The sequence below is a fragment of the Aulonocara stuartgranti genome (genome assembly GCF_965226115.1).
Source record: "Aulonocara stuartgranti genome assembly, chromosome: 20".
NCBI classification, from domain to species: Eukaryota; Metazoa; Chordata; class Actinopteri; order Cichliformes; family Cichlidae; genus Aulonocara; species Aulonocara stuartgranti.
The window spans coordinates 34,116,568-34,142,403 of NC_138956.1; the positions used below are offsets into that span (position 1 = coordinate 34,116,568).

The window sequence follows — 25,836 nt, forward strand, 5'->3', positions numbered from 1 at the left end:
CATTAGTAAACTTTTTATTTATTTATTTTTAATAAACATCCAGACATCATCATCATGACATCACACAGCATCGTTATAATTGGATCTTCATCACCCTCCTCTTCTTCATTCTGATTGCACTGGAACATGTAGTTTACATTTCTCTAAATAAAGTTTCTTTATTCAAACTGCAGCAGCAGATTATTCTGTTGTTGATCAGTGAAGCTGCTGTTTATATTACTGATTGTGCATATAATATACTGTTTATTTGTACACGCAGGAAAGGATTAAATATCACAATTAAAAATATATATAAACGGACTCCGCTGTCACATGACTGCTTAGCAGTCATGTGACTCAGCTGATCCTTTTCTGTTAAATCTGCTGCTCCTCTCTTTGTTCTCAGTCAGCTGACGGCTGCTGTCAGATCAGTGTTTACGGTCCTTGTCTTACTGTCTTTGGAGAACCAGCACAAACTTCACAGGTTTAAAAGGCAGATGTTATCCAGTGTAGCCCCACCCACAGCCTCTGACATCAGTGGTTTCCCCAGTGGAACTTATTTTTCTGGAGCTATACTGGTACTGTTTGTTTTTCTGTTGTTGTTTTTTTTTCTTTTTTTGGGGGGGGGGGGGTTAGGACCAGCACACAGTTGGTGGAAAAAAGGTCAATGGCATATGTGGATAAACTGATCCTCACCTTTCAAATTAAAAGTCTGTTTACAAAAGCAGCTTACAGACTGTTTGGCGAGTGGTTGCTTGTGTTATCTAAATGAAACTGGTTTAAAAAATGTATACAGTGCTGCACCAAAAACCTCTCAGATTTCTTTGGTCACTAGCAGACTGCGACAGACGGATGTAGTTTGCATGGAAGATGGCAACCTGTCTGCAAACACTCACCAACCACTCACTAACAGAGACCGCCCACCTTCAAAGTAAAAGTTGCACATTTTGAAACATTTGTTTCACCAATAAGGCACAACTTTTACTTTGAAGGCAAATTGGTCTCCGCCTCTGAGTTGCATTTCACCTCCCCTCAGTGTTTAACGAGTGTTTGCAGACAAAACGGCATCTTCTATGCAAACTACCAGCAACTGCAGCACTCTGGCAGCGACCAAAGCAATCACTAAGTTTTTAATGCAGCACAAATACACAACTACCATACTTGCAAACTGGTCGAGGAAAGCATATTTTTCCTAACACAGGCTACCAGGTGATCAAGACCATTTATCAAGTTGTATAAAAACCTGCTGTTTCTATACAAGAATACTTGAGCTATCAGCAGAAAAAACCTCCCCTCACCTCACCTGGACCACTTCAGGCTGACAGCCAACCTGTCATAGCCTCACAATGCAAAGCGCTCTAATGTGACTGCTGTGGCGATTTCTTATTGTAAATAAATGGTAAATGGCCTGTATTTGTACAAACGCTTTACTAGTCCCTAAGGACCCCAAAGCGCTTTACACATCCAGTCATCCACACACTGGTGATGGCAGCTACATTGTAGCCACAGCCACCCTGGGGCGCACTGACAGAGGCGAGGCTGCACTGGTGCCACCGGGCCCTCTGAACACCACCAGTAGGCAACGGGTGAAGTGTCTTGCCCAAGGACACAATGATCGAGACTGTCGGAGCCGGGGCTCGAACCGGCAGCCTTCCGATTACGAGGCGAACTCCCAACTCTCGAGCCACGATCGCCCCTAAAGCTGAATTGAATAAAAACTCTAGGTGCTTATTTATTCCAGCCAACTAATGTATGTAAACAAGGTTACGTGACAGTAGAAACGAGCCATTTAAAATAAGCGAGATAACCAATCAGGACAGGAAGTGCTTCGTAAAAAACAGGCCAACTGATCATGGGCGTCTTTGAGAAACAGCAGCTCTGACAGCAAACCGGCAGTGCTCACGAGATAAAATTTAAAAACAAACAAACTCACAGTTAAAACTCACTTCAGTCATACGATTTACCTGCTTAGCATGTGTGTGTGTGTGTGTGTGTGCGCGCGCGCATGTTTGTCCATCTTTGTGTGGCCCATCCATCAGGCACACTGCAATATGAGGACATTTCTGCATAGCAAAAGGTTTTCATGCACAGTGATGGAATTTCTGTAATATGAGGACAGTTCTGAATTACAAGGACATTTTGGAACACTTTGAACTATACTGGGATTTCTACACCATGAGGGCACTTGTGCTTTCTCAGAGCATTTACATCTCTGTATTATGAGGACATTTCTGAACTCTGGTGAGACGTCGACATTTTGAGGTAATATTAGGCTACTTTTTAATTCTGAGGATTTTTTTTTTTTTTACTTTGAGGACACTTCTGAATTGTAAGGACATATCTTCACAGTGAGGACATTTGTGAATTATGAGGACATTTCTGCATTTTGAGGACACTTTGGGGATAATTCTGCTTTACAAAGGCATTTGTACATTTTAAGGGTATTTATAACATGTGCGGTCACTTCCGCTCTCTGGGGACTTTGTGTCCAGTGCACATTACAGGAGTTACATCAAGTCAACGCGGGGCCCTACAAGTAAGGAATACAAACGTGTGTGTGCGTTTCTCTCAATGCTAACCAGTAAATACAATCATCAGTGTGTAATCTCAGGAGGCTAGCTTCTCTTCTTTCTCCCCTTCGGCCTCCCCCAACAGGACACACAGCTCTGAAAGTCTCTGCTGCATCTTAGGAATTCCCAGCAGCTGGTTCTCCAAACGATGCTTCTCCTCCTGAGACACAGCACATCACAGAAACCACAAACACAGACACATAGAAATACAATGAATATATTATGTTTACTTTTCTCTGAATATTGCTGTTACAGGTGTTGCATTTGTTTGTTTTCTCTAAGCTTCCTGTCACTCTTAAATCCACCGGTGTCTGTACTTGTACCTGAAAGCTCTGTTTCCTGATTCAGCAGCTTTATCCACCATTACTACAAACAGCATCTAGAATTATAATAACTTTGGTTATTGCGTGTTTGCTTCCTTAATGTGGCCGCCTGTTCCTGGTTGATACCCCAGCTAAACAATAGTCATTAATGTTTACTCTACAGGCAAAGAAACAACTGACTGCAAGTCAATGGAAGACGAAAATATGACGCTACAAACTGAAGCCTGACACTCGACACTGCGTGATGCATCACAACTTCCTGTTAACATACCACAACTTTTTAGCGCTGTTATGATGCGATGGAGCCTTGTGAAGAAGCTCAAGACTGTCATAGTTACTCACTAAATACTAAATTTATCAAAACAAAGAAACACGAGGAAGCATTACTACAAATGTGTACTGCCACTCGCATGTCTATGTGGCTGGGAGCCAGCTGATGTGTGATTTATAGTTCTGCGTTTAATCTAGACTACACATGTAGCTCACGCTGTTGTTTATACTTGTTTCTCGTGTGCCTGTGTCTCTCTACACTTTCACAGCCAAAACACGAGCTCATGGTTGGATTTCTCTCCTCGAGCTGATCCATTCTCTTCCAGAACAGGAGGAAAAAATGCAGAAATAAAATTGTAAATAATGGCACGTACATTACATTGACATCTGTGAACGTAGCATAATGCACAGAGTGAAACGGTAAGTGGTCCAATCTTTACCTCCACTTTGCTCACAGTAAACTTGTCTGACACAAGAGTTCATTAACAGTGTTTGCATCCTCGGGCCTTTATCAATACACCCGGCTGGGACCTCACCAGGCTGCTTAGGGTCAGCTCAGGCATGATCGATACGTTCTTAAGGACTCTAATCACACAGCTCTGCTACTGCTGCTGAGTATCTCGGGCGTGAACACTAACACAGCGTTTTTTAGTGAGTGCAGTGAAAGTAATAGTGTTACAGAAATTACCAGAATCACACCAGAGGAGACTGTATCAGATCCTTCACCTGGTATCAATAATACAACTATCCAGCAGGTATTTTCCCGTAAATACCAGGATGTAACGATAGGCCATCTGTTATCCTGGAACGCCTTCGTCCGTGGGGACGAGTACACAGATTGCTTTTTTGTTATTTCTGCAGTTCAATCAGTGTAATGTGTATACGCCGAGCCTTTATTTCCTTTCGTATTTGGCAGCAAACACGACGCGCGATGCTAAATCATTGCATGGATCCTCGTGTGATATGACCGCTGATGTGCTGGTGCTTAATATCAATATTTTTGCATATTTTAGCCGCTCTAAGCGGTAATGACTTGAGTACCTGAAGTCAGTACTTCACCCGAGCTCCTCACATAAGTGAGGGTAAAATAAACAAAGTCACCAACGTGCACTGAAGAACAAGAGACCCGTTTGTGCACCAGTCAATCCTATAATTAGATACTGTGTTTAATCGCAGATTAAGTGTGCGATGATGTGCTTGAATCCTGCTGCTGTGTTTGTGTGTTAAATATATGTATCTTTGTCTGATTGTCCTTATTATAGTTTTCTCCGTGAAGCTGCAGGCTGAGCATCATGATCACTGCTGAGGTGTTGGGATCGACCCCTGAGGAGATGAAGTCTGTTAGACTTCCCGCAGAGTAGATCTGTGTGTTCTTCCCACAGCAGCTTCTGCTCAAACCTGTTTTCACTGTTTCAGGTGAAGCTGAGCAGGTTAATAAGCACTTCATGCTCTGGATTAATAAACTCTACCTTCAAATCTGGAGGCTAATGATAAACTGCAGCTGCCCTGCAGCCACTAATGATCCGTCACATGACAGCGAGGAGCCAGCTGACTGGCTGTTCTCACTCTCCTCGCCGCTTCCGCGCTTTGACCTCACTCGCTCACACATCATGTGCCGCAGGCGTGTTGTTGTGGTGCTGATGGTTACCACAGTAACCGCTGCATGCGCAAAGGCAGCAGTCAGAGGGGTCGCGGTAATTTTAGCGTGTTTACGAGTCAGGAGGGTTCAGTGATCAGCTCCGCTCTCTCTCCTCGGCGCAGCGGGATGATCACAGCAGGATGTGAACATCGCTTTCACGGAGTTACAGATGCTGAACAGTGACGCCGGGGGGTCGTCCTGCGGGTACGAAACAGAAACGCACTGACAGAACTGATCCAGCAGCTGCTAACGGCTCACAGTCAGGACGCTGAGCTTGTTTAACTCCTGCAAAGAGTTTAGGTTTCTGTTCGCGCGGTATTGAGCTGTGTGTGGGTGTTCCAGTGACAGCCCTAAGTATCGCACCAAAGCCCCTCCCCTGTGCGAAATAATTATATTCTAAAAATCTGAACCGTATAAATTTCTATAAAGCTATCATCAGGCCTAGTTTTTCTTTTTATTGTGAAAGCCATCAACTCAACCTTTCACCTAACAAATCCCATCATGTGACCACGAAACTGAGAGGAGGGGAAGCATTTCAACGAAACTCTGCCGAGGAGTTTGCAAAGCCACCGCGCACTCTGACCCCCGATAGCAAGACGCAATCTTTCAGAAACAAGTCATCCACATGATGTTGGACACGTGGCAGGTTTTAGAGATATTTCTGCCAAACTTGGAGATGCTTTTGGTACATTTCTGTCTTTAAAAGCAGTAAAAAACTTCCCAAAATGAACTGAGGTCATCAACAAAATATGCAGAAACGTCTGAACTGTGTAAAAGCTTAAAGTCTGCAAATGATAATGACCTCTGTTAACCCTGCATAACGAAGGGAGAACCGTTTAGATCCCACGTATAAGAGGAAACTGTCTAACAACGGGGCATCACTGATCATGATCCTTCATGTTTCTCCACTTTCTGTCACATTAGGAGAAGCTGTTAGAGTCCAATGAGCCCATAAAGCTGCAATAAGTGATCTCAATGTAAAAATAAGTCAAAGATACCTCTGAGATTCAGTTTAATTAAAGGAATTCATGACCCATTGAGCAGAGCAGCCTTGCTGTTCTGTATGTATTAAGCAGTGAGCTGTTATTAGAATTCAGCTTGCAAATGGCTAATAAAATAAAACGTCCAGTTATGAGTAAAGATGAAGTGACCGTGTAGCCTCTGTGTTTTGAGCTCTGTGGTTGCAGATAAATGTGGGTTTCCAAACCTGAACCTGTGCGGTCCTCTGGCCTATGCAAACACAACCGACTCCGATTTACATACAGAGCGGGGAGCTGGGATTACAGGGGTCACTCGAGATGACTTTTATATGTATGAACAGCTATTTATAAAGTTACTTTGACATAATCTTGACTCTATGCAAAGTGATTTTCCTGCTGGTGAAGTTTGGGATACTACGCCTCCTATAGAGCTTCTCAAAGGACACGTGGAATATGACCAAATAATTTTAATGTTAAATTTTTTGCTGAATGTTTTACATTGTGCGCCTCAGGCTCGGACTCAAAGGTCTCCTTCATCACGGAGGGAGATGCAGCACCGGCCGAATGATGAAGAATATTAAGACCGACTCGCTGTTTAATCCCGGTAAGCAGAAGGCAGTGGGCGACTCCGTGGTGCGTTTGATCACCTTTGTTTTACCTGTGTATGTTTTAGCCTTTGATCTCGTCACCCACTGTTATCTTCCAGACTCTTCGTGTTATACGTTTTGTCTCTGCTGAACACTGATTGTCGTCCCCTCCCATCCACTCTCACAGCAACACCAACAAGCCCAAAGTTTGAACACACACGTTAAATATCAAAACTGTGTGTGTGGCAACAATCGGCAAACTCTAAATTCTGCTTTTTAGCTAACAGAAGATGAGAGCTGCTGTTCATACTCTGAGACGTTTCAGTTTTAACAATTTAGTTTTTATCCAAATGAACACAAATAACTAACAGCTCAGTGGAGTTTAATGGCTTCATTGTTGGCTGAAACCAACTGTTTTTTTAATGTGCACTATCATATCAAATCATATGTGTGCATTTCATATTGATCACTCTTTTAATAAAAGCACTCTTGGCATGTCGCCGTGTCGTCATCCAGCCTAAATGTGCAGCAATGTTATCTGTGTAGCTCTAGAGTCCAAGCGTGGTAATCCAGCATAAATTAAAGATCTGACAAGTTATTTTCCACATGCAGGTGTGCTGAAGTAAAAGCATAATGCGGCGTCGCATTAGAAAGAAGTAATCACAGCTTTTCTGGCATTTTTGCAAGAGACTGATGACAGCACTTTGAGATGCTTTTCTCTTTTGTTCCACAGCCATTCCTGACTAAATCCTGATCTGCGCTGTATTGCTGAAGGAAAATCAGAGACAGCTGCATTCACTTTAAGCTGTTTTAATGCTTATGGATCAATAATAAGCACATTTAAGCCGAGTTTTTGTGTCTTACAGCTAAGTTTAAGTATAAATCTTACAAACAGACCTGAACAAGAGCCACCTGGGGGCTGGACCCTCCAAACAAACTGCGCACATCTTTTTTGTTTCTAACATGACACGGTCTCACAGCAGCACACGCTCAAATAAAACACCTGCTGCCGGGGACCAATCATAGAGCTCGAATTAAACACACACAGACCTGCAGAGAGAGGCGCGTGGAGGCATCCAGAGGTTCAAACCTCCACCCTCCTTCTCCATCGAACTGCAGCAGGTGAGAGTGGTACTTCCTGTGAGACAGAGGAGGAGAAGATTAGTTGGAGGGTGTGGCAGCCGGCAGCAGCTCAGAGCTATGCTGCCCCCTGCAGGCTGAAAATAAAATAAAATAAAACCTGAGTTCACTCGTGATCTTTGAGTCACATGAGTCACGTAGTTTTATCTGCAGTTTTGGCATCTCGAGTTTCACTAGTCTGTGGATTTCAGTTTTGCTGCACGCTGTGTAAAACTTTATTTATGACATTTAAAGACTTTGTAAAGACATAAAGACAAAAAAATATTAAATGAAAGCATTTACATGTTCCAAGTCAGGAAACATCACCTTGAAAAGTGTTTGAATGTCATTGTTGTTTAGAAATTGTGCAAATTTAACCCACAAAAGTTAACCTGATGACACAGAAGCAGCAGAGATGACAGACTCAGCTGGCATCTGATCTTTTAGAATACCACGCTTTCATTTTGCCACCATGCTTGTTTCTTTTGCGTCTTGAATGCAAGACATGAGAAATAATCCACAAAATTCAAATAAACGTGTAATAGGTGACGTCTCAGTTATAACACACTCTCAAAGAGCAGTCACAGATATGATCATTTTCAGACTGCAACAAAAACCATCCAGCCACATTTTAAGAGTCGCCCTCTTTTTCATGAGCACTCACAGTGTAACTGTTGTCTTTGGACTCACATGATGCTGGAAGCTTCCCACATGACCAATGACACCTTTTTACTTTTAGTACTAGCAGCAGTACCCCTCAGCCTCCTAGCAGATTACAGTTTCAAAACCGTTCCTCCTTCAAGATATTCGGAAAACTTGACCTCTGACCTTGAGGTCAAGGTCACTGAGATTCAGTGTGTGTGTTTGTGTGTGTACTGACCATAGGGAAGGCCTGTGAGTAATTGACAGCAGTGCGATCCCAGCATCCTTCGCAGCCTGGAAGATTCCTCCCTCCACGTCGATGCTCACGGCGCTCGTACACTCGTCCAGCAGAGCGTACCTTGGGCTGGGCGAGAGACATTCACAAACACACAAAGAGAGGAAAAGAGCGAGAGAAGACAGGGTGACTATGGTGGGCGCACACAGAGTCACTGTCACGCTGAGCATCTGTGACATTTGCATGCTTCTAAAACGGCTTTCTCAAAAGGCAGCTTCTATTATTTCTATGTTCTGAGTTTTTCTAGCCACCAAAATAAGTCGGCATGAAAATAACATGAATTCTCTACAAACGTAAACACACATTTACCTGTACGCTAAAGTACAGTCCCATTTAAACTTCAGTTTATATCTCAGCAACACAACACGCAGACGTTTCATGTGTCACGCTGTCTCATCTTGGATAGACAGACACTTGCTCTTCTGTGATACAGAAACTTGACCTTTCACTGCAGAATTTGTACAGATTTGGGGCTAAACTGTCCTTTAATATTTGTTATTCTTCCCTGGGAAAAAATAAACACAAGAAGTCGTCAGCTGTCTGAACTGGTGCGAAATCTGTTCACGGCTCATAAACAGGCCACTTACAGTATGTTAGTCATCATAAAGGTGGCAGCAGATGAAACCATTATTTTAATAGCGGAGCATAATCTGACAGAATAAACAGAAGCAGGCCTGACGCCTGCGCTGACTGCATCTGAACCAGCTGCAGGGACGTTTCACCCTGATGGAAAACGGAAACATGTTGGTTTAACAGTGCTGAGGTGTGTAAAATAAACACGGCAGCGGTCACAGTCCTAAACAGGTCATGGGGGTGCCGATTTAACTCACCGGGTTGACCTGATAATGAATAGGCCATAATGCTAATACTGAGGCCAATAGTGAGAGCTACGCTGAAGCTCAACACGAGCACGCCCAGCGTTTAGAGTTTGCTCGAAGGGAGCGTGTCCAAGGAAATGTGGGCGTTACTGGGGTGGTTATTTTAAAGCAGCTATCTAACTGAATAGGGAGAGAGCCGTTAACTTTAATGCCGTTGAAACATACAGAATCATCATGAGTCAAATCTGATTTCATATGCAAAGTTAACACATTACAGTTTCTAAAGGGGCTCAGTTCAAAGCACCAACACGAGCAACGTCTCAGATCCTCCCACCCTGAGCCAAGAAACACAACAGTTTACATTATGGACAAAGTGAGCCTACACTCACCTACATACCACCTATAATACAGCTACTACACAGCAGCAAACCTCTACTGCAACACCACCTCAGTTAGCATGTTTCTCGGTTCAGCTGTTGGCTGGCTCTGTGGAGGCAGAGGGCAGGTTTACCACCACCTTTACCATTAAAAACGCTTCCTTCAGATTTCTGTTCAGAACTCTTTGAGCACCTCATCGCTCTTTCATGACGTCTCTGTCCAAAGTCCAGCCCGAGCACAGCCAGATGCTGTGAGCATCCTTCACTCATTGAAGAGTGAGACCTTACCGGTGGTAGAACATCCGAGCCATCCCCATCCGCTGCTTCTCTCCTCCAGACAGAACATCTTTCCAGTCATTGACCGACTCCCAACCTGAGAAGCACATACACAGGTGTCGCCACAGCAGCATTGCATTACAACAGCTACAGATGATCCCAGTTAAACGACATTTACAATTGCGTGTGTCCATGCACCTGCAGACTGACGCTTTATGAATCCGAGCCCAAAGGGAAATGTGTAAAAATTTCCCCCCCACAGTCTTCTGGTAGCGCTGATGTACACATGATGTGGCTCAAGTGTACGTGTAACACTACTAATTCAGTATTTACATGTTTACTGATTGATTCCCACTCTCTAAGACATCATTTTATACGTTTTTCTACACTTTTTTTTTGCAACTAATGATAGATATGTTCATTCATTAACTTGATTCAGGTGAAGTGAAAAGCTCTCTCTGTATTTTCATGTTTAATACTGCTGACAGGTGAGCCGGTCTTTCCTGAATCCTGCGCCCTGACACATCCTGGCATCATCCTGCAGCTGCTGCGAGCTCTCAAACTGACTGCAAGTGTCAGTCAAACAGTCGAGCACCCTTCACGGCAGGCTGGGGACGGGGCACTGATTAAATATATAGCAGAATTTGATTTGAGCATTCGAACCGGTTTGAATGTTTGTGATGGAGCGGTTCTCAAAATTAAGTGTCATATGAAGTGAAATGAGGTCGAGGCACCATTAGATGTGAAATGACTCCTCATAATTAATTCTTGGTTCAATCACCGCCGCACAATCTGCCTCACGAGTTTCCCGTCTTCTATGTTTGTTTGTGTAGTTGAGTCTGAGTTGCTGTGGAGGTTTTTCTGCCTGTTTACTCCAAACAAAGCGCAGAGCACAGCTAAACACGCACTCGGACTGACCTCCCTCTCGGTCCATGATGTAGCGCAGGTGGACGGTGCGAAGGATCTCTTCCAGGTCTGAATCTGTGAGTCCTCTCTGAACCATCTCCTCCACCGAGTCCGGATAGATCACCTGGTCTCTGAGGGTCCCCTCTGACATGTAAGGCCTGCAAACCACACAGAACAGGAAACCACAACTGCTGTGGATCTAGGGCCTTAACTTTGTAAAACACCGACAAATGGTTGTTGGTGGTAATTGGAACCATATAAATATAGAGTGCTGAACTGAATTTGGTACTAGTAGTAGTGTTACCTCTGTGGGATATAGAACATGTGCTCTGGCTCCGGTCTGTACAGGACTCCTCCATAAACAGGCCACAGCCCACTGAGGATCCTGAACAGGGAACTCTTCCCACAGCCGTTTGGACCGGTGATCAGCACGTTCATCCCATCGTCCACCTGAGACACACAGAGAGACAAATCCACAGGATTGGACTCGTTTCTGGAAAGGTGTCTCCAAGTCTTTACAGAACATATGTGCACAGACACCTGTACTGCAACGCATGATTTAGGAGTTAAAGATGTGAGATTACACCTGGGTTTTAAATATGACAAAGGGGTTTACTGAGGCAAGCCAGGCCTGCAAAGCCATGAAAACATGGTTTGGACTTGACCTGCTCTGAGAAAACAGCTCAACAGATGCAGAGCGCATCTAAAGGCTGTTGAGCATGAATGGAAAATACAAGTTCTCATTGTTTTCTGTAGCTGTGTACTCCAGATACTAATTAAAGCACTAAAACCTTGCACTTGTTGGCACTAAACTTGCAAATAATCCTTCTCACTGGCTTGTATTCAGTTATTATTTGTTCTTTACTTGTTCTCCACACTGTTTAACACCACCAGGCTGCAGCTGAAAGAACGAGGCTACGGCTAATAAGCCTGTTAGCAACAGCAACAGATTCATTTAGCAGGCTGTGGTGGTAAATACAGTCGGATCGACCTTGTCTTAAAGATGAGTCTGTGTTTTAAAAGTCAGAATTTTTTCTTTGTTTTTACTGATTAACTACCCAACTAATTACTTCCTACAGCACAACTACTCAACAGCACAGACTCCTTATTTACAGTGGGGCAAAAAAGTATTTAGTCAGCCACCGATTGTGCAAGTTCCCCCACTTAAAATGACGACAGAGGTCAGTAATTTGCACCAGAGGTACACTTCAACTGTGAGAGACAGAATGTGAAAAAAAAATCCATGAATTCACATGGTAGGATTTGTAAAGAATTTATTCGTAAATTAGGGTGGAAAATAAGTATTTGGTCACCTCAAACAAGGAAAATCTCTGGCTCTCACAGACCTGTAACGTCTTCTGTAAGAAGCTTTTCTGTCCCCCACTCGTTACCTGTATGAATGGCACCTGTTTGAACTCATCATCTGTATAAAAGACACCTGTCCACAGCCTCAAACAGTCAGACTCCAAACTCTGCCATGGCCAAGACCAAAGAGCTTTCGAAGGACACCAGGAAAAGTATTGTAGACCTGCACCAGACTGGGAAGAGTGAATCTACAATAGGCAAGCAGCTTGGTGTGAAAAAATCAACTGTGGGAGCAATCATCAGAAAATGGAAGACATACAAGACCACTGATAATCTCCCTCAATCTGGGGCTCCACGCAAGATCTCATCCCGTGGGGTCACAATGATCATGAGAACGGTGAGCAAAGATCCCAGAACCACACGGGGGGACCTGGTGAATGACCTGCAGAGAGCTGGGACCAAAGTAACAAAGGTCACCATCAGTAACACACTACAACGGCAGGGAATCAAATCCCGCAGTGCCAGACGTGTTCCGCTGCTGAAGCCAGTGCATGTCCAGGCCCGTCTGAAGTTTGCCAGAGAGCACATGGATGATACAGCAGAGGATTGGGAGAATGTCATGTGGTCAGATGAAACCAAAGTAGAACTTTTTGGTATAAACTCAACTCGTCGTGTTTGGAGGAAGAAGAATACTGAGTTGCATCCCAAGAACACCATACCTACTGTGAAGCATGGGGGTGGAAACATCATGCTATGGGGCTGTTTTTCTGCCAAGGGGACAGGACGACTGATCCGTGTTAAGGACAGAATGAATGGGGCCATGTATCGTGAGATTTTGAGCCAAAACCTCCTTCCATCAGTGAGAACTTTGAAGATGAAACGAGGCTGGGTCTTCCAACATGACAATGATCCAAAACACACCGCCCGGGCAACAAAGGAGTGGCTCCGTAAGAAGCATTTGAAAGTCCTGGAGTGGCCTAGCCAGTCTCCAGACCTCAACCCCATAGAAAATCTGTGGCGGGAGTTGAAAGTCCGTGTTGCTCGGCGACAGCCCCAAAACATCACTGCTCTCGAGAAGATCTGCATGGAGGAATGGGCCAAAATACCAGCTACTGTGTGTGCAAACCTGGTAAAGACCTATAGTAAACGTTTGACCTCTGTTATTGCCAACAAAGGTTATGTTACAAAGTATTGAGTTGTATTTTTGTTATTGACCAAATACTTATTTTCCACCCTGATTTACGAATAAATTCTTTACAAATCCTACCATGTGGATTCATGGATTTTTTTTTCACATTCTGTCTCTCACAGTTGAAGTGTACCTCTGGTGCAAATTACTGACCTCTGTCATCATTTTAGGTGGGGGAACTTGCACAATCGGTGGCTGACTAAATCCTTTTTTGCCCCACTGTATGTAGTGTTGAGCTACGGCTGAAAGTACGACAGACACCTGCAAAGAAACCTGTTTTTTTTCACCGACTGTGTTTTATCGTAGTGCCCAACCCCCACGTATTAAAATAAAAAGTATTACAAAATGTATCCCGTGTGATCTCGATCTGTTCCCCACATGAAGGCTGATAACGTGTCCTCGTGTGTATAATTAAGAGAGAAGCTGTAGCTTCTCTTCTCACTTGGTGAAACGCGGGCAGCAGACAACAAAGAGTCGGCACTGTGAAGATAATCCTTTGTTGACAACAATTATGGCCATTACTGTAACTGCAATCAAAGCCTTTGTGGGTACAAACACCAGGTGTACAAACCACCTGTACAACAAGCTTTTTATGAGAAGCATGCGAGCTTGGTTTGCTATTATCTTCAAATTTGGCAGATTCTCGTAAGCTTGTACGAGAACCACCCCCCCACCCACCTTCCTTCTGCAAACCTACATACTGCATTATTAACCATACAGTCCGGATCTTTTACCAGCTTTAATTCTTGGCTCTGGCTACAGCAGCTGTCTTTCTTTTAGCCTAGATTATATTTTTAAATCCCTCACATTTGTTTAGTTCGCTGCTGTTTCATGCTACGTCTGTCCTTAGCTTAGTGTGGTTGTGTTTGTTGGGTTTAGTTAAGCCAAAAACAGCTCAAATCTATCCTAAGCTTGCTGATGCTGAATTCGTTCCCTGAGCAGGCCCCCGTGATGCCTGTAAACATGTGACTGAATCTCAGAGGTCCCTCCTCGCAACAACACACTGAAAGAAGAGACCAATCAAAGCACATGCTGTGAGAGCAGAGAGGTCAAAGGTTAAGAACCAGACAACAGAGAGGAGTTTCTGTGTCCATCAATGTTCCTCTTCTTCCCCTCTATGTTTCCATCTCTGCTGCTTCTTCTTCTCTCATCCTCTCGTACTGAACACAGGAACCTCATTCTATGCCGCGAGCACGCACAAACACACAAAGTAGCACACTCTCTCACTGTTTCGGCACATGCTAATGAGCGATGACCTCTGACCCCAGGCGCATATGGAAAGAATGAGCCCAATCCCAATGTCCACAGACTCACAGTCTTTGAGGCTTGCTCCCGCAAAGGCAGCGAGGGTTCGGTGTCTGACACCCAGTGTCAAACAGGCTGCAGGAGGGATGTTTGGTAGAAATTTTGAGCCCTTTATTCATTCTTTTCTGTAATTGCTGCAGACTTTGCCTGAGGGAAATTACCCACAGTTCACAGCGCTGTGGCGTTAAACACGGAGGCTGCAGGGGATGCTTCAGAGGAAAAACACTTAATCAAGAAAGCATCGGCGGATCAGCCAGACTGAAAGTTACGAGTACAAATATGTTTACACAGAATTAGATGAATGCCGTGTTTGTTGCTTATTCTTTTTCATTTTTGCTCAATTATGTTTTGACTATACTGAGAAAACTGATTATATAACTGTTTCTTCTCGTCCCATCTGTAAGAGAAGAGCTAGGAAGAAGCATATTCAGTGCGGCTCGTCACTCCCATACCTGTCAGACGTCCATCATTACACCCCTTCTCTGCCCTGTGCTCAGCTTCTCCTGACTGCTCCTCACTTCAGACTTAACACCAAGTGTGCCGGAGGACTTTAGCTGTGCCGCACCTCATCTTTCAAACCTATCAACACTTCCCCTTCGTTAGACAGACTCTCGGACAAATCACAGCTCAGAATCGATCTGTTTTCATCAGCATATCAACTACAGCCATCTAGTTTCATATCATTCACAATCATATTATTCCAGGATTTCAAATCCTTTTTATTACTGTTCTTGTTAGTTTTGTGTTGTAAGGTGACATTGTTTTTAAGGGCTTTGAAATGTGCCAAGAAATTATTATCATTAGTAGTAGTATTACTATTATCATTATTATCATTATTATTATTATTATTATTATTATTATTATGTGCAGAAAGTAAAAATACATTTGTGTGTCTGTAAAGCGAGCATGTACAGTTGACTTCCTTTAAATCTGTGATGGTTTTGTGCTTAATCCAAATAAGGACTGGACTGCAGCAGTGCCACCATGTGGCCACAAATGTTAGCTGCACACTGAGGCGACACTGACCACACTGAGGATTCATGGTTCGGATCGTAACAGACATTAAATTAAAAATAAATAAAAGGAAAAGCCCACAGCAACGTCCTCTGCTACAAAGAAAGTTCAACATACCCAGGATATCTTTGCATTATTTGGACTCACTCATGCTAACGCTGGCAGTCTGGAGCTACTGTATTAATACATTTTAGCCTTGGCTTCGTCTACCTGCAGTCGATATGAAGGCCTCAAGTACAAATAAGTGTCTTAATTTGTTTGGTTATGCTTACAGAACAACAACATTATTGTAAAATTGTTTGCACACAAAAGGTTGAAAAACAAAACAAGATAAAACAGGTTCGCAGGATAGGTTACCATGGCAATGTAACCCACTAAGAAGTGAACCACCTTCATAGTAACAAAATGTCAGGGATAACCCTGAAGTCACCTGGATAAGTGTGTGTGTGTGTTACCTGGATATTCAGACAGGACACTACTACATCTCCGGTAGGCGTGATGATTGGCAGGTTCTCACAGCGAATCCCCTTTTCCACACTGATCACCTGACCTGTACACAACACAACAGACAAAACAGCTGTCTCAACTTCCTGTTTGGAGTTTGTGTGTGGGCGGGGTTTTGCCCTTTAGTGACTGAAGCGACAAATGACACCGGGCCAAAGATAACCCAGCTGAGAGTTTGGGAGTAAAGTGCTGCAGAGGTGTTACATGATACAAGACTCACCTCTGATCTGTAGCGGACCACAGACTCTCTGCCCGTGTTGAACTGCTCCTCCTCCTCCATCAGCTGTTAACTCCTCCTTCTCTCTGTCTGCGGAGCGGCGGTAGATCCCCTGATTCACATCTTCAAACACATCCAACATCTCAGAGACTCGAGCAGTGTAACCTGCCAGCTCCGTCACCTGCACAGCAGTCAGTCGTCAGTGTGCATCATTTAAACATCAACATGGCATGAAGGAGAAAGGGAGGAAACACAAGGTGAAGACTGGAGGAAGACGAGCAGAAGAAAGGAAGTGATAGTCTCCCTCCAGCAGCTGCCTTCTTCAAATACTCCTCTGTTAACCATCAGCCAGAGAATCAGAGGAGGTGAAAAAGAGGAGGAAGCATGGCGTGCATACCTCCTTGTAGGAGCTCATGATTCTCTCCACGGCGTCGGCTGCAGCGTTCAGGAGGTTCCTGGCTGTGGTGAAGGCCTGCGTCCTTTCACTCACAAGCTCCTCCTCCTTCATCACCATGGCAGCCTGCTTCACCTCCTCCGAGTCTGAGCACATCACAGGTCAAAGGTGAAGCAGCTGAACGCCATACTCGCACCAGACTCGCTGTGATACTGTACACCGATAACAGGAGTGTGTTTACCGTGTTCAGCGTATCCGGTGGCGGTGATGATGGGCACGGCGACCATCACCAGGCCGGAGGCACTCCACACGTACTTCATGAGGAACTGTTCCAGCATGATGTACCAGAGGCGCTTCAGCAGGATCTGATGGATCTGAGAGGACAGAGACGTGTAGCTCCTCCGCAGCTGGGCCAGCTCCACCTACAAATCAAACACACCCAAACTCGCATGACCATCACAGACATGGCGATCTCCATCCACAAAGTTTAACAGTAACCTACCTGTCATTCAAACTGATCACTTCTTAAAACATCGGTGTTTTTCTTACCTTGTGTCCTCCATAGAAGGCAATCTCCTCTGAGTTGGTGATGATTCGTGAGTGCATGTAACGCAAGTCTCCTTTCCTCTTCGCCTCCTCGGCCACAAGCTTCCCGAATCGAGGCGAACAGGAGCGCAGGACTTTAGCCGTGAGTGCTACGACCAGGCCGGCGATGACCGACGGCCACGTTGTGTTTGCTCCTGCAGAAACATGTAGCGCAGACACGCTGTTAGAACAACCTCATCCTCAGTCAAAAATAAGCATTAATTACAAGCAACACACCAATGTGTTCACATCATGCGTGAAATCATTTGGCGCTAACATAAGCAACCTTTGGAGTGGGCGGTGCGTATCAGCGTGTAGCAGGTGACGATCACGTCCAGGATGGGTTTGGTCAGGTTGGAGTAGAGGTGAGCGATGGAGGCCGAAAACATGACGATGTCCTCAGTGAGGGACTGATCGGGATTGGACAGACGCCCGTCCATGTTGCTGACTCTGTAGTAAGTCTGCAGAGATCAACAAGTTCACCAATCAGAGTATAAATAGGTCAAAAATAAGCATCAGACTAATGATCAGAACATACAAACTTCAGAACACTCAGTGGATGAGATAACAAAAGATAACAAAAAGGCCACAAAGATCATCCTCAAGTGGGACACATGCAACTATAATAATGGGTCAAAGATTAGCTTGTAACTGATTGATAACGGATAATGCGGAAGATAGATGACATTCACTGTCAGAAAACGTTCTGGAGATTTGCTGCAGTACCTAGTTGAGCCACCAACTGTTCAGTGAGGCAGCGCTGCAGCTGTCCCTGCTAACCTTCCTTAAGGGTAACATAAATAGAGCTTCTCCCTGCTGTCCAAGTAAGGAAATCGTGGCCTGCTGGGCTCTGCGGACTGTCTTGTTCATGAACTTGGCAGCAGAAAGGTGTGAAACATGTGCCTGACAGCTGTTCAGTTCACAAACTAGTTCCACAGAAAATGTGAAGATTTGCAGATAATCTAAGTCACATTTAATTAAAAGTAGCACAAACACAAAATCCCAGATCCTGAAACAGGAGAAATACTTCCATTTCTTTCTTTTTTTTCTTTGATGTTAGCAGCAGGGGAAGGTTTCTCACTGCGTCTGCTTTTAACAACACTCATTAAGTGTTTGGGAACCGAGGAGTCCAGCTGCTGTTGTTCCAAAGCCAAATGTTTCCCCGATCCTGCTTAATGCTACATGTTTTCAGCTGCTCAGCAGCTCAGTTTTCTCCCAGTTCTCAAAGGTACAGACTCGTTTATGGAGCCATGCTAATGGGATATGTGCAGAATACGTATTGATATTGTCTCACCTGAAAAAATACAAAAAGGAGGTTTGGATGGTAGCACATGCTGCCTTATAATCTTCACATATCACTCAGCTTTAATAGTGCTTTTACAGACCACCAACTTACCCATGCACTCTAACTGATATCAAACTGAACGCCCATTTTTAGCTCAGAGGATGCGGAGTTCATGATTCCATGTCTCCACTTCACTTCATCTTAACTGAGCTCTAGATCTGTCTGTGTTTTTTGTTTGTAAACTTCTATTTGTGGTTTCAGTGATGGATTTATGATGGAGTTGTGCTTCAGTGATTTCGTTTCTGGTTTAATGAAATGCTGTGTGACAGCCTGATGGAGGTGATCAGTCATTCAGTACCAGTTTTTAGGCTCGAGGTCTCTCGAGACTGTCCCCGTCCATCTGTGCTTGAACCAGTGAAGTGTAAAAATCAGACATTAGTCCTGATAACACACCTGTCGAAGCTGTTTATTTGTGTGTGTTTGTGTTACCTGATTGGTGAAATACAGCTGGTAGGAATGTTTAACCAATCGGGTCCTGAAGCTGAGGCTCAGCTGACCCTCCAGGAATCTGATGGCGCTGTTTATGAAAGTTGCAGGAACTGCAACGAGGAGCCACTTGGAGAGCTGAAGCACGAAGGCCTGAGGATCCTTCTGAACAATACACCGCACTATCACACCTGACACACACAGCAGATCAATACTGCTGATTAGCGATGATGCCAAACTAACTACGTCACCATTGATACTAAAAATATGATCAATAATAGCGATGGATAACTAATGACTTTATAGACAAACAAGGAGACAGACCGTCCAGAGACGCGACGTAAATCGACAGGAAGGTCCGGGACATCAGGGTGAGAGAGTGTAAGGCGAGCAGGGCGATCTCTGGACAAAGTAACCGTGGAAACAAGAGCTTCAGCAGCCGGGAAAGTCTGAGGAAAAAGTCCCTGTTGACCGACGGAGACCTGAGGACAGAAACACACGAGAAGTTCATCCTGAGCTCGACCCTGAAGGCCCGGAGCAGCCAGACAGGCGAGCAAACCCTCTGCCATTTTAAAAACACACCTGCTGTCACTCTTCTTCTGCTTCTTCGCTTTCTTGTTCTTCTCTCCGCCATCATCAGCAGAGCTCACTGCACCCACTGATGGATCAGATACACCCAGCTGTTTACCTGCTGCTCGCCTCTGCAAAGACAAACCCACAGTCACCTGCGCTGTTTGTACAGGTGTGAACAGGTCTGTGCAGTTCTGTTTTCAGGTCAGTTTATTCTGAGTCAGCTTCCAGAATATGTTTCCTGGTTTCAGTTTATATATTTTAATCTCATCTTTAGTTTTCAGTGTTTTTGTGAATGTTCTTTTGATAATCCTGGGGAGGATTTGTCTGTGGATTTAGGAAGTTCAGAACAAATAATCCAAACAGAAACGTAGGCTGACTCACCTTCACGTAGACATCCCAGCCTCAGCAAACACATGAACTAATGCTTCCCTGTATTCTTCTTGCTAAACAAAGACTTAAACTAAAGGAATCTTTTGTTAGGGCTGTCACGACACCGACCACAGTTAAATTAAAATACATTTCACTGGTTCACAGTATCTCCAGTGGCTCCACACTGTGGTGGTTTACACATGTAAACGTGTGAGAGGCTCGAGATCAGGAGGAGATAAAAATCCCTTCAAGGTTGCATCAGGAAAGGCGTTCCCTGAGAAAAAGAATTTTTCCTATCTGCCGAAAATATACAATAGACTCTGTGCGCCTCAGCACATGCTACTTCCGGTGGGGAAACTCCTGTAGAGCGCTTCGTTTCCGGTGTGATTTTCGCTCCTTGTTTATGGTCGGTTTTTCTAAAACAAGTCAACCAAACGCATGAATCAAGCGGTGATTTACATTTCTCGAGATGTCTCGGGCATTTACCGAATATATCTGTAGATGATGTTCGTCGACTTGTCGATATTTTCCCCTCACCCCTCAGAGCAAAAGAGAAAAAGGATTCAAATGTTATATTTCTCAGTATTTGTGTACAGCGGTCCCTCGTTTATTACGGGTGTTATGTTCTAAAAATAACCAGCGATGGGTGAAATCCGCAAAGTAGCCAACTTTATTTTTAACAATTAGTATAGATGTTTTAAGACTGTAAAAACCCCTCACTACACACTTTATACACTTTTCTCAGACAGGCGTGAACATTTTCACACTTTTCTCTCTTGTTTAAACTCTCAAAGTTCAAACCTTTGTAGCAAAATAAGTCCAGTATTATAGAATAAAACCAAAGATCAAACCCTGTTTTCAGGTCCAGAACATGAGAATAGAGCAGCTGCGAGATAATTCAACATCAATGAATCAATGAATCAGCGATCGATGTAGCGATTCTGTACTGTACAGGAGAGACGGCACGGAGGAGATCGACAGTGTTCTGCAGCCAATCAGGATGCAGAACACAATGACGCATGCAAACTTGCACTAAGAAAATCCGCGAAACAGCGCAGCTGCAAAAGATGAACCGCGTTATAGCGAGGGACCGCTGTAATTTTGAAGGTAAGTCACAACATACCCTTCGTAAACACTAATGTATAGAAATCCTTACCAGCTATGATTCATTTATTTTTTGTGGCTTTTTTCACGGTTTGTTAACATGCTGTGTGTGTGTGTACTTGACTAGCTGATATCAACATAACGGGGAAACATCTGGTTTGACTATTCTTCACCTGTAGTCTGAATGCTGAACATTTGCCTGTTTAAATCATGAGACCAGTCACTATACAGAGATGTGCTTCTGAGTGTGGACGATGTGTCTTCTGCTGCAGTGATGCAGTTCTGCTTGTGTTGAGTGACGTAAACAACCGATCGATCTACACGCTTCAAACGTCAAAATTGACCATTTGGTTTTTTATGCCACAGCAGTGGTGAGTGTTCCCACCTCTGCTCTTTGTAACTTAACGCGATCTTTCCGTTTTCGTGTTTTGGACATGATTCTGGAGTCCATCTTCGCAGTAGCGATTGACTGCAAAATAAAGCTACCGGAAATGTACAACCCTACATCCGGTCGTAAAACTGGAAGTTAGCATTTTCTCGTGCACAGGGTCTATTAAAGAAAATATTTTATATACTTCACTTTACTAATTGGCTACTGCCAATATGAGTGAAAAAAGCATTGATTACACCAGTATGAACAAATGTCACAGCTATAAGTTGACCCACAAACTGAAGAAACACCTGTAAGTCCAGGTGGAGGGCAGAGTAGGAGTAAAAACCTCCGGGGCTGAAACATGAAGCTGACACTGAGATACCCAGAAACTGCCTTTCCTCTAACAAACGCCTGAGGCAAACTCCAAAAGGGAGTCAATCCCCATTGTCTCCTATGTTAAAATGTACGTTACAGCAGAAACCCACTGTAATGTAAAATGTGCCCCACCATAAGAACTGTTCAGTGGGTGAAATTTGTATAGCAGTATCTATCAGTGTCCATCTAGTGAGGTTAACATTAGGGGGTGTGGCCACTTTGATTGCCATGCACCTGCAGCTGATTGTTGTCTCACTCATTGAACTGGTCCTCTCCACCATGTTTGTAGTCTTTGTGCCTCTCAAAGCATTTTTAATGAAATAATAATAATGTCCTGCTGTGAGTTACAGACCATCCAAGATGTTTGTGACTGTCTAGAGTTTTATTGATCTGTTACTACTTAGCAATAATTAGCAGATATCCATGTTAGTGCATTGCTACGGGTCCAAAGCTAACCACAGTGACAGGTTAGACCTTTGGAAAGCAGAGAAGGGAGGAGCAGTGTCTCACGCAGCAACACAACAGCTCCAATGTGAGTGACTGAGCCTGATTAAGAGCTTGTGTGTGAGAAAAGTTGCCAGAAGGGAAGAAAACTGTTGTTAGTGACTCCGTGATTTATTGCGTCATAAATCTTTTTTAGTGCTGCGATAAACATCAAAGAGAATCTGCAACCTGAAGCTGGGCTTTTGCTTTGACTGTAAATCTTTAGTTTAGCTACCCAACAATTTCTCATGACTAAAGTATAATTAATTTTTTTATTTCTGGTGACTAAAATGGGTTTTTTTTTCACACCTAGTTTTAATGTTTCATTCAACAATAATGACCTTTGTGTGTACAGGTGTGTGCGTACCTGCAGCCTCCTCCACACATATGGAGACAGCTTTTTGACGGCGTACGCTGTGAGCAGGACGGCCGTCAATTTCCTGAGTCTGGAGCTCCGCCTGAGCTGAGCAGGCAGCTTCTCATAGGTCAGCTGCATGCTGACAGGTAGCCGACGAACGACCAATTGATGTCCAGAAATCGCAGCGTGTCACCTAAGGTCAAACCGAACCTGATCCCAGACGGGTCCACTGTGAACCGATGCGGGTTTGTCAAGGAAACGCCATGCTGACCTCAGAGCGTGAGCCACCACCTGCACAGACAGGATCAGGTTTTAGATTACACCTCAGTCCAGCTGTAACCGTTAGACAGTTCATGCACTCCATTACACTGCAGAGTAAGCAAACAGCTGCATGGGGCCCAACAAGGCCCTCCAAAAAAAAAACATGTGGCTGTGAATGAATGATAGGGTCGCACGGCTCTGTGTTCACAATCGTGTAGTGAAAAAAGTGGTCATCAATCAATTTTTATTATATTAAAAAAGCAAAGACATGTGCATTTATTTTTATTGTAATGACTGATCAACATTTCTTGCTTTGTCTGAGACTAAACCACTGCTCTGGTGGAGTCAGACCAACCAGTCTTAACTGGGAGAGCTCTTTGATTTCACCCATAAATAAAGACATTAGCAGTGCAATCTGGTGCATGACCCATTCAGCAGAATTCAGGAAATTAAGGACCTGACTCTCACAATTTCCTCCAGGACCCCCACATGAATGTGCTCCTTTCTATATTATCTACACCCGTGTGTGTCAGTGTGTAATGCAGGGGTGTCACGCATGCAGCCCAGCCTGCCAGAGGGTCTGATCCGACACCCTGGATGACTCTGCAAGGTGAGAAAGTTGCAGAAAAGTCTTCAATAATTTAATCTTCTTAATAAAGTAATCTGCTGTTCTATAAAAACATCAAATAAAATTGTTACTTAGACCTAAATAACTCCACCTGAGCTTTTAAAGAGCCACTTAAATCTGTGAAGCACATGTAATGTCAGCTCGAGACAAGCTATTTCAACTGCTCTTCTGTTATGTCTTCTTATATACCTTAAAAGGATATCTATGTTAAACATCCCCAGCTACAAAACACATTTACGCTCTGTTAAAAACATAAAATTATTCTGATGCAGAAGGAATATCAGCCAGAGGACGACCCTGGAAAGACCTTTCATATGCTATAACCTGGTTGTCCAGCCACCTGTCCCACGTGGTCCTCTGACCCTTGAGCCCTGAAAGGTAACTCAAAGTACTTTTCCCATTTTTCTCCAGTGACTTATAAGCACACAGATAAAACATGTTATACACATTAAATTAGTGCATTTTCACTGCTGAATCTATGTTTCATCTCATGATAATAAAGCTTAAAATGAATTATAGAAAAATGAAATGTTGGCTGTAGACTGTCACACCTGCAGTGGATCTAAACCTGATTCATGTGCAGTTTAAACAGAGCTTACATGTTTTCAGTCCTGGAATTTTATTAAGTTATAAGGGCTCCAATGTGTTCTTGCTTGGGGGTCTCTAACTCTGAGAACAGCCATTACTTCATTAGAAACGCTAAAGTTATTATATTAAAGAAATCAGCTGATTCTGGGGGATCACGTGGAGGTATTTTCAGCTTTTACTGGTTTGACACGGAATAACCCAAAGATTATTACGCAATGCTTTCATTGGCCCACGCTGAGCTGTATGTGACCATGAACTAAATCACACACCCCACACCCCCATGTAACCCGATTTGATTAGTGTAACTTTATACGTATTATAAGTGTTGTGAACAGACAGAAGGAATTTAGGTCTGTGATATATGTAATAATCGGACAAAATGTTGTTATATAAGGTCAGTAAACGTGCTGTGACATACTGCACACTGTTATATAACGTTAATAAACGTATAGAGATTATACAACATTAATAATAAGATCCTTGCTCTCTCTCTCTCTCTCGCTCATTTACTATCGACCAGGGGGACCGGCTCCACTTTAACGCCCCGCAGGTGTCCTGTCGGTGTTCCGGGTACTCTGGTAAACACTCACCCGGGTTCAGCAGCAGCAGTCGGTGACCTGTTGAACATCCACAGTCGGTGTGTCGGTGTACAGAGTCCAGCTCCGGTGTGTTAGCTCCGGTCCCCCTAGCTTCTAAGTCTCCCGTGAACACTGACCGTAACAAACGGCTAACGGCGCGCTGTCGCGCAAACTCGTTTATAACACTACTGCCGTTCGCAGAGTGTCCTGCCCTCCCGCCGAGCAGCTCTCGACCCGGACTCGAACTTTACTCCGGGCTGGGTGACCCGGCAGCGGACCCACGGTTGCTAACTGAAGCTAACTGCTAACAGGAACTTTGTTGTTTCTCTGATGTGGACATGAAAAGCGCACGAAGTTCCGGGTTAAATCGCTCCTCCTGCTTCACAGCCGCCCGGGACAGACGCGCGCACGACCCGCCGTCACTCCTCCACCAACTTCTTCTGCTACACTGAACCGGTGTGAGGACGGTCACACCGGCGGAGGCAGAGAAAAGTTCAGCATCTGTTTACCTGAGCAGCGGCCCGCGTCCGGATACCGACACAACGTGCCCTGAAGGGCGGGCCGCGTTCCGATACTGAGGACGTGACCTCCCTCTCCTCCTTCTGCTTTTATCCGAACAAAATATAAGTAGCTGCAGGGTGGTGGGGAGGGGGTGTGATATTTTAAAAATAAATGAAATAAAACCTCTGATGGTTGGAGGTTAAAGTGATACATTTCAAATAAAATTATTTAAAGTTTACAAAATTAACTTCTAAATTAACAATAAAAAACCTTGCAAAAATTGACAAATTTATGTAAAAAAAATACTACCAAATTTCAGACAAAAATATGGGAAATTTATAAACTAAAAGATGAAAAATAAGTTTTTGAGAAATAAATTTGCAAATGTACAATGAAAAGACGTAGCAATAATTGGAAATTTATGAGAAGAATAATGCCAAATGTCTGAGAAAGAACTGCAAATTTCTGGTGGAAAAAAATAAAATAAATAAATAAATGTATATACATATAAGGAATAAACGTTTTTCTTTTTAAAAAAATACAATTTGAGTCAGAAAGCCTAAATTCTCTAAATAACTTC

At 43.8% G+C, this 25,836-nt stretch overlaps 1 protein-coding gene across 1 annotated transcript; it reads right to left on the reverse strand.

Annotated features, from left to right (window-relative positions):
- Positions 1-25,339, reverse strand: abcd1 (ATP-binding cassette, sub-family D (ALD), member 1). Its single transcript, XM_082519551.1, has 17 exons — positions 24,768-25,339; positions 22,710-22,991; positions 19,648-19,766; positions 19,390-19,547; positions 19,069-19,256; positions 17,581-17,755; positions 17,259-17,449; positions 16,951-17,131; positions 16,713-16,855; positions 16,319-16,496; positions 16,050-16,144; positions 11,086-11,231; positions 10,794-10,939; positions 9,888-9,972; positions 8,348-8,473; positions 7,399-7,486; positions 1-2,709 (listed from the first exon to the last, which is right to left on the reverse strand). The coding sequence occupies exons 2-17, from the start codon at positions 22,836-22,838 to the stop codon at positions 2,587-2,589; spliced, it is 2,271 nt and encodes a 756-aa protein (XP_082375677.1). The 5' UTR covers positions 22,839-22,991; positions 24,768-25,339; the 3' UTR covers positions 1-2,586.
- Between the last annotated feature and the right edge of the window lie 497 nt (positions 25,340-25,836).

Bases quoted from the DNA above. Each gene is read 5' to 3' on its own strand.
- abcd1 (XM_082519551.1), bottom strand. From the start codon at position 22,838: ATGCAGCTGACCTATGAGAAGCTGCCTGCTCAGCTCAGGCGGAGCTCC. The intron at 16,856-16,950 runs GTAAACACACTC...TGATGTGCTCAG, and splicing joins CACCGGATACGCTGAACACG to ACTCGGAGGAGGTGAAGCAG. The intron at 16,497-16,712 runs GTATGCACGCCA...ACTGCTGTGCAG, and splicing joins TCATGAGCTCCTACAAGGAG to GTGACGGAGCTGGCAGGTTA.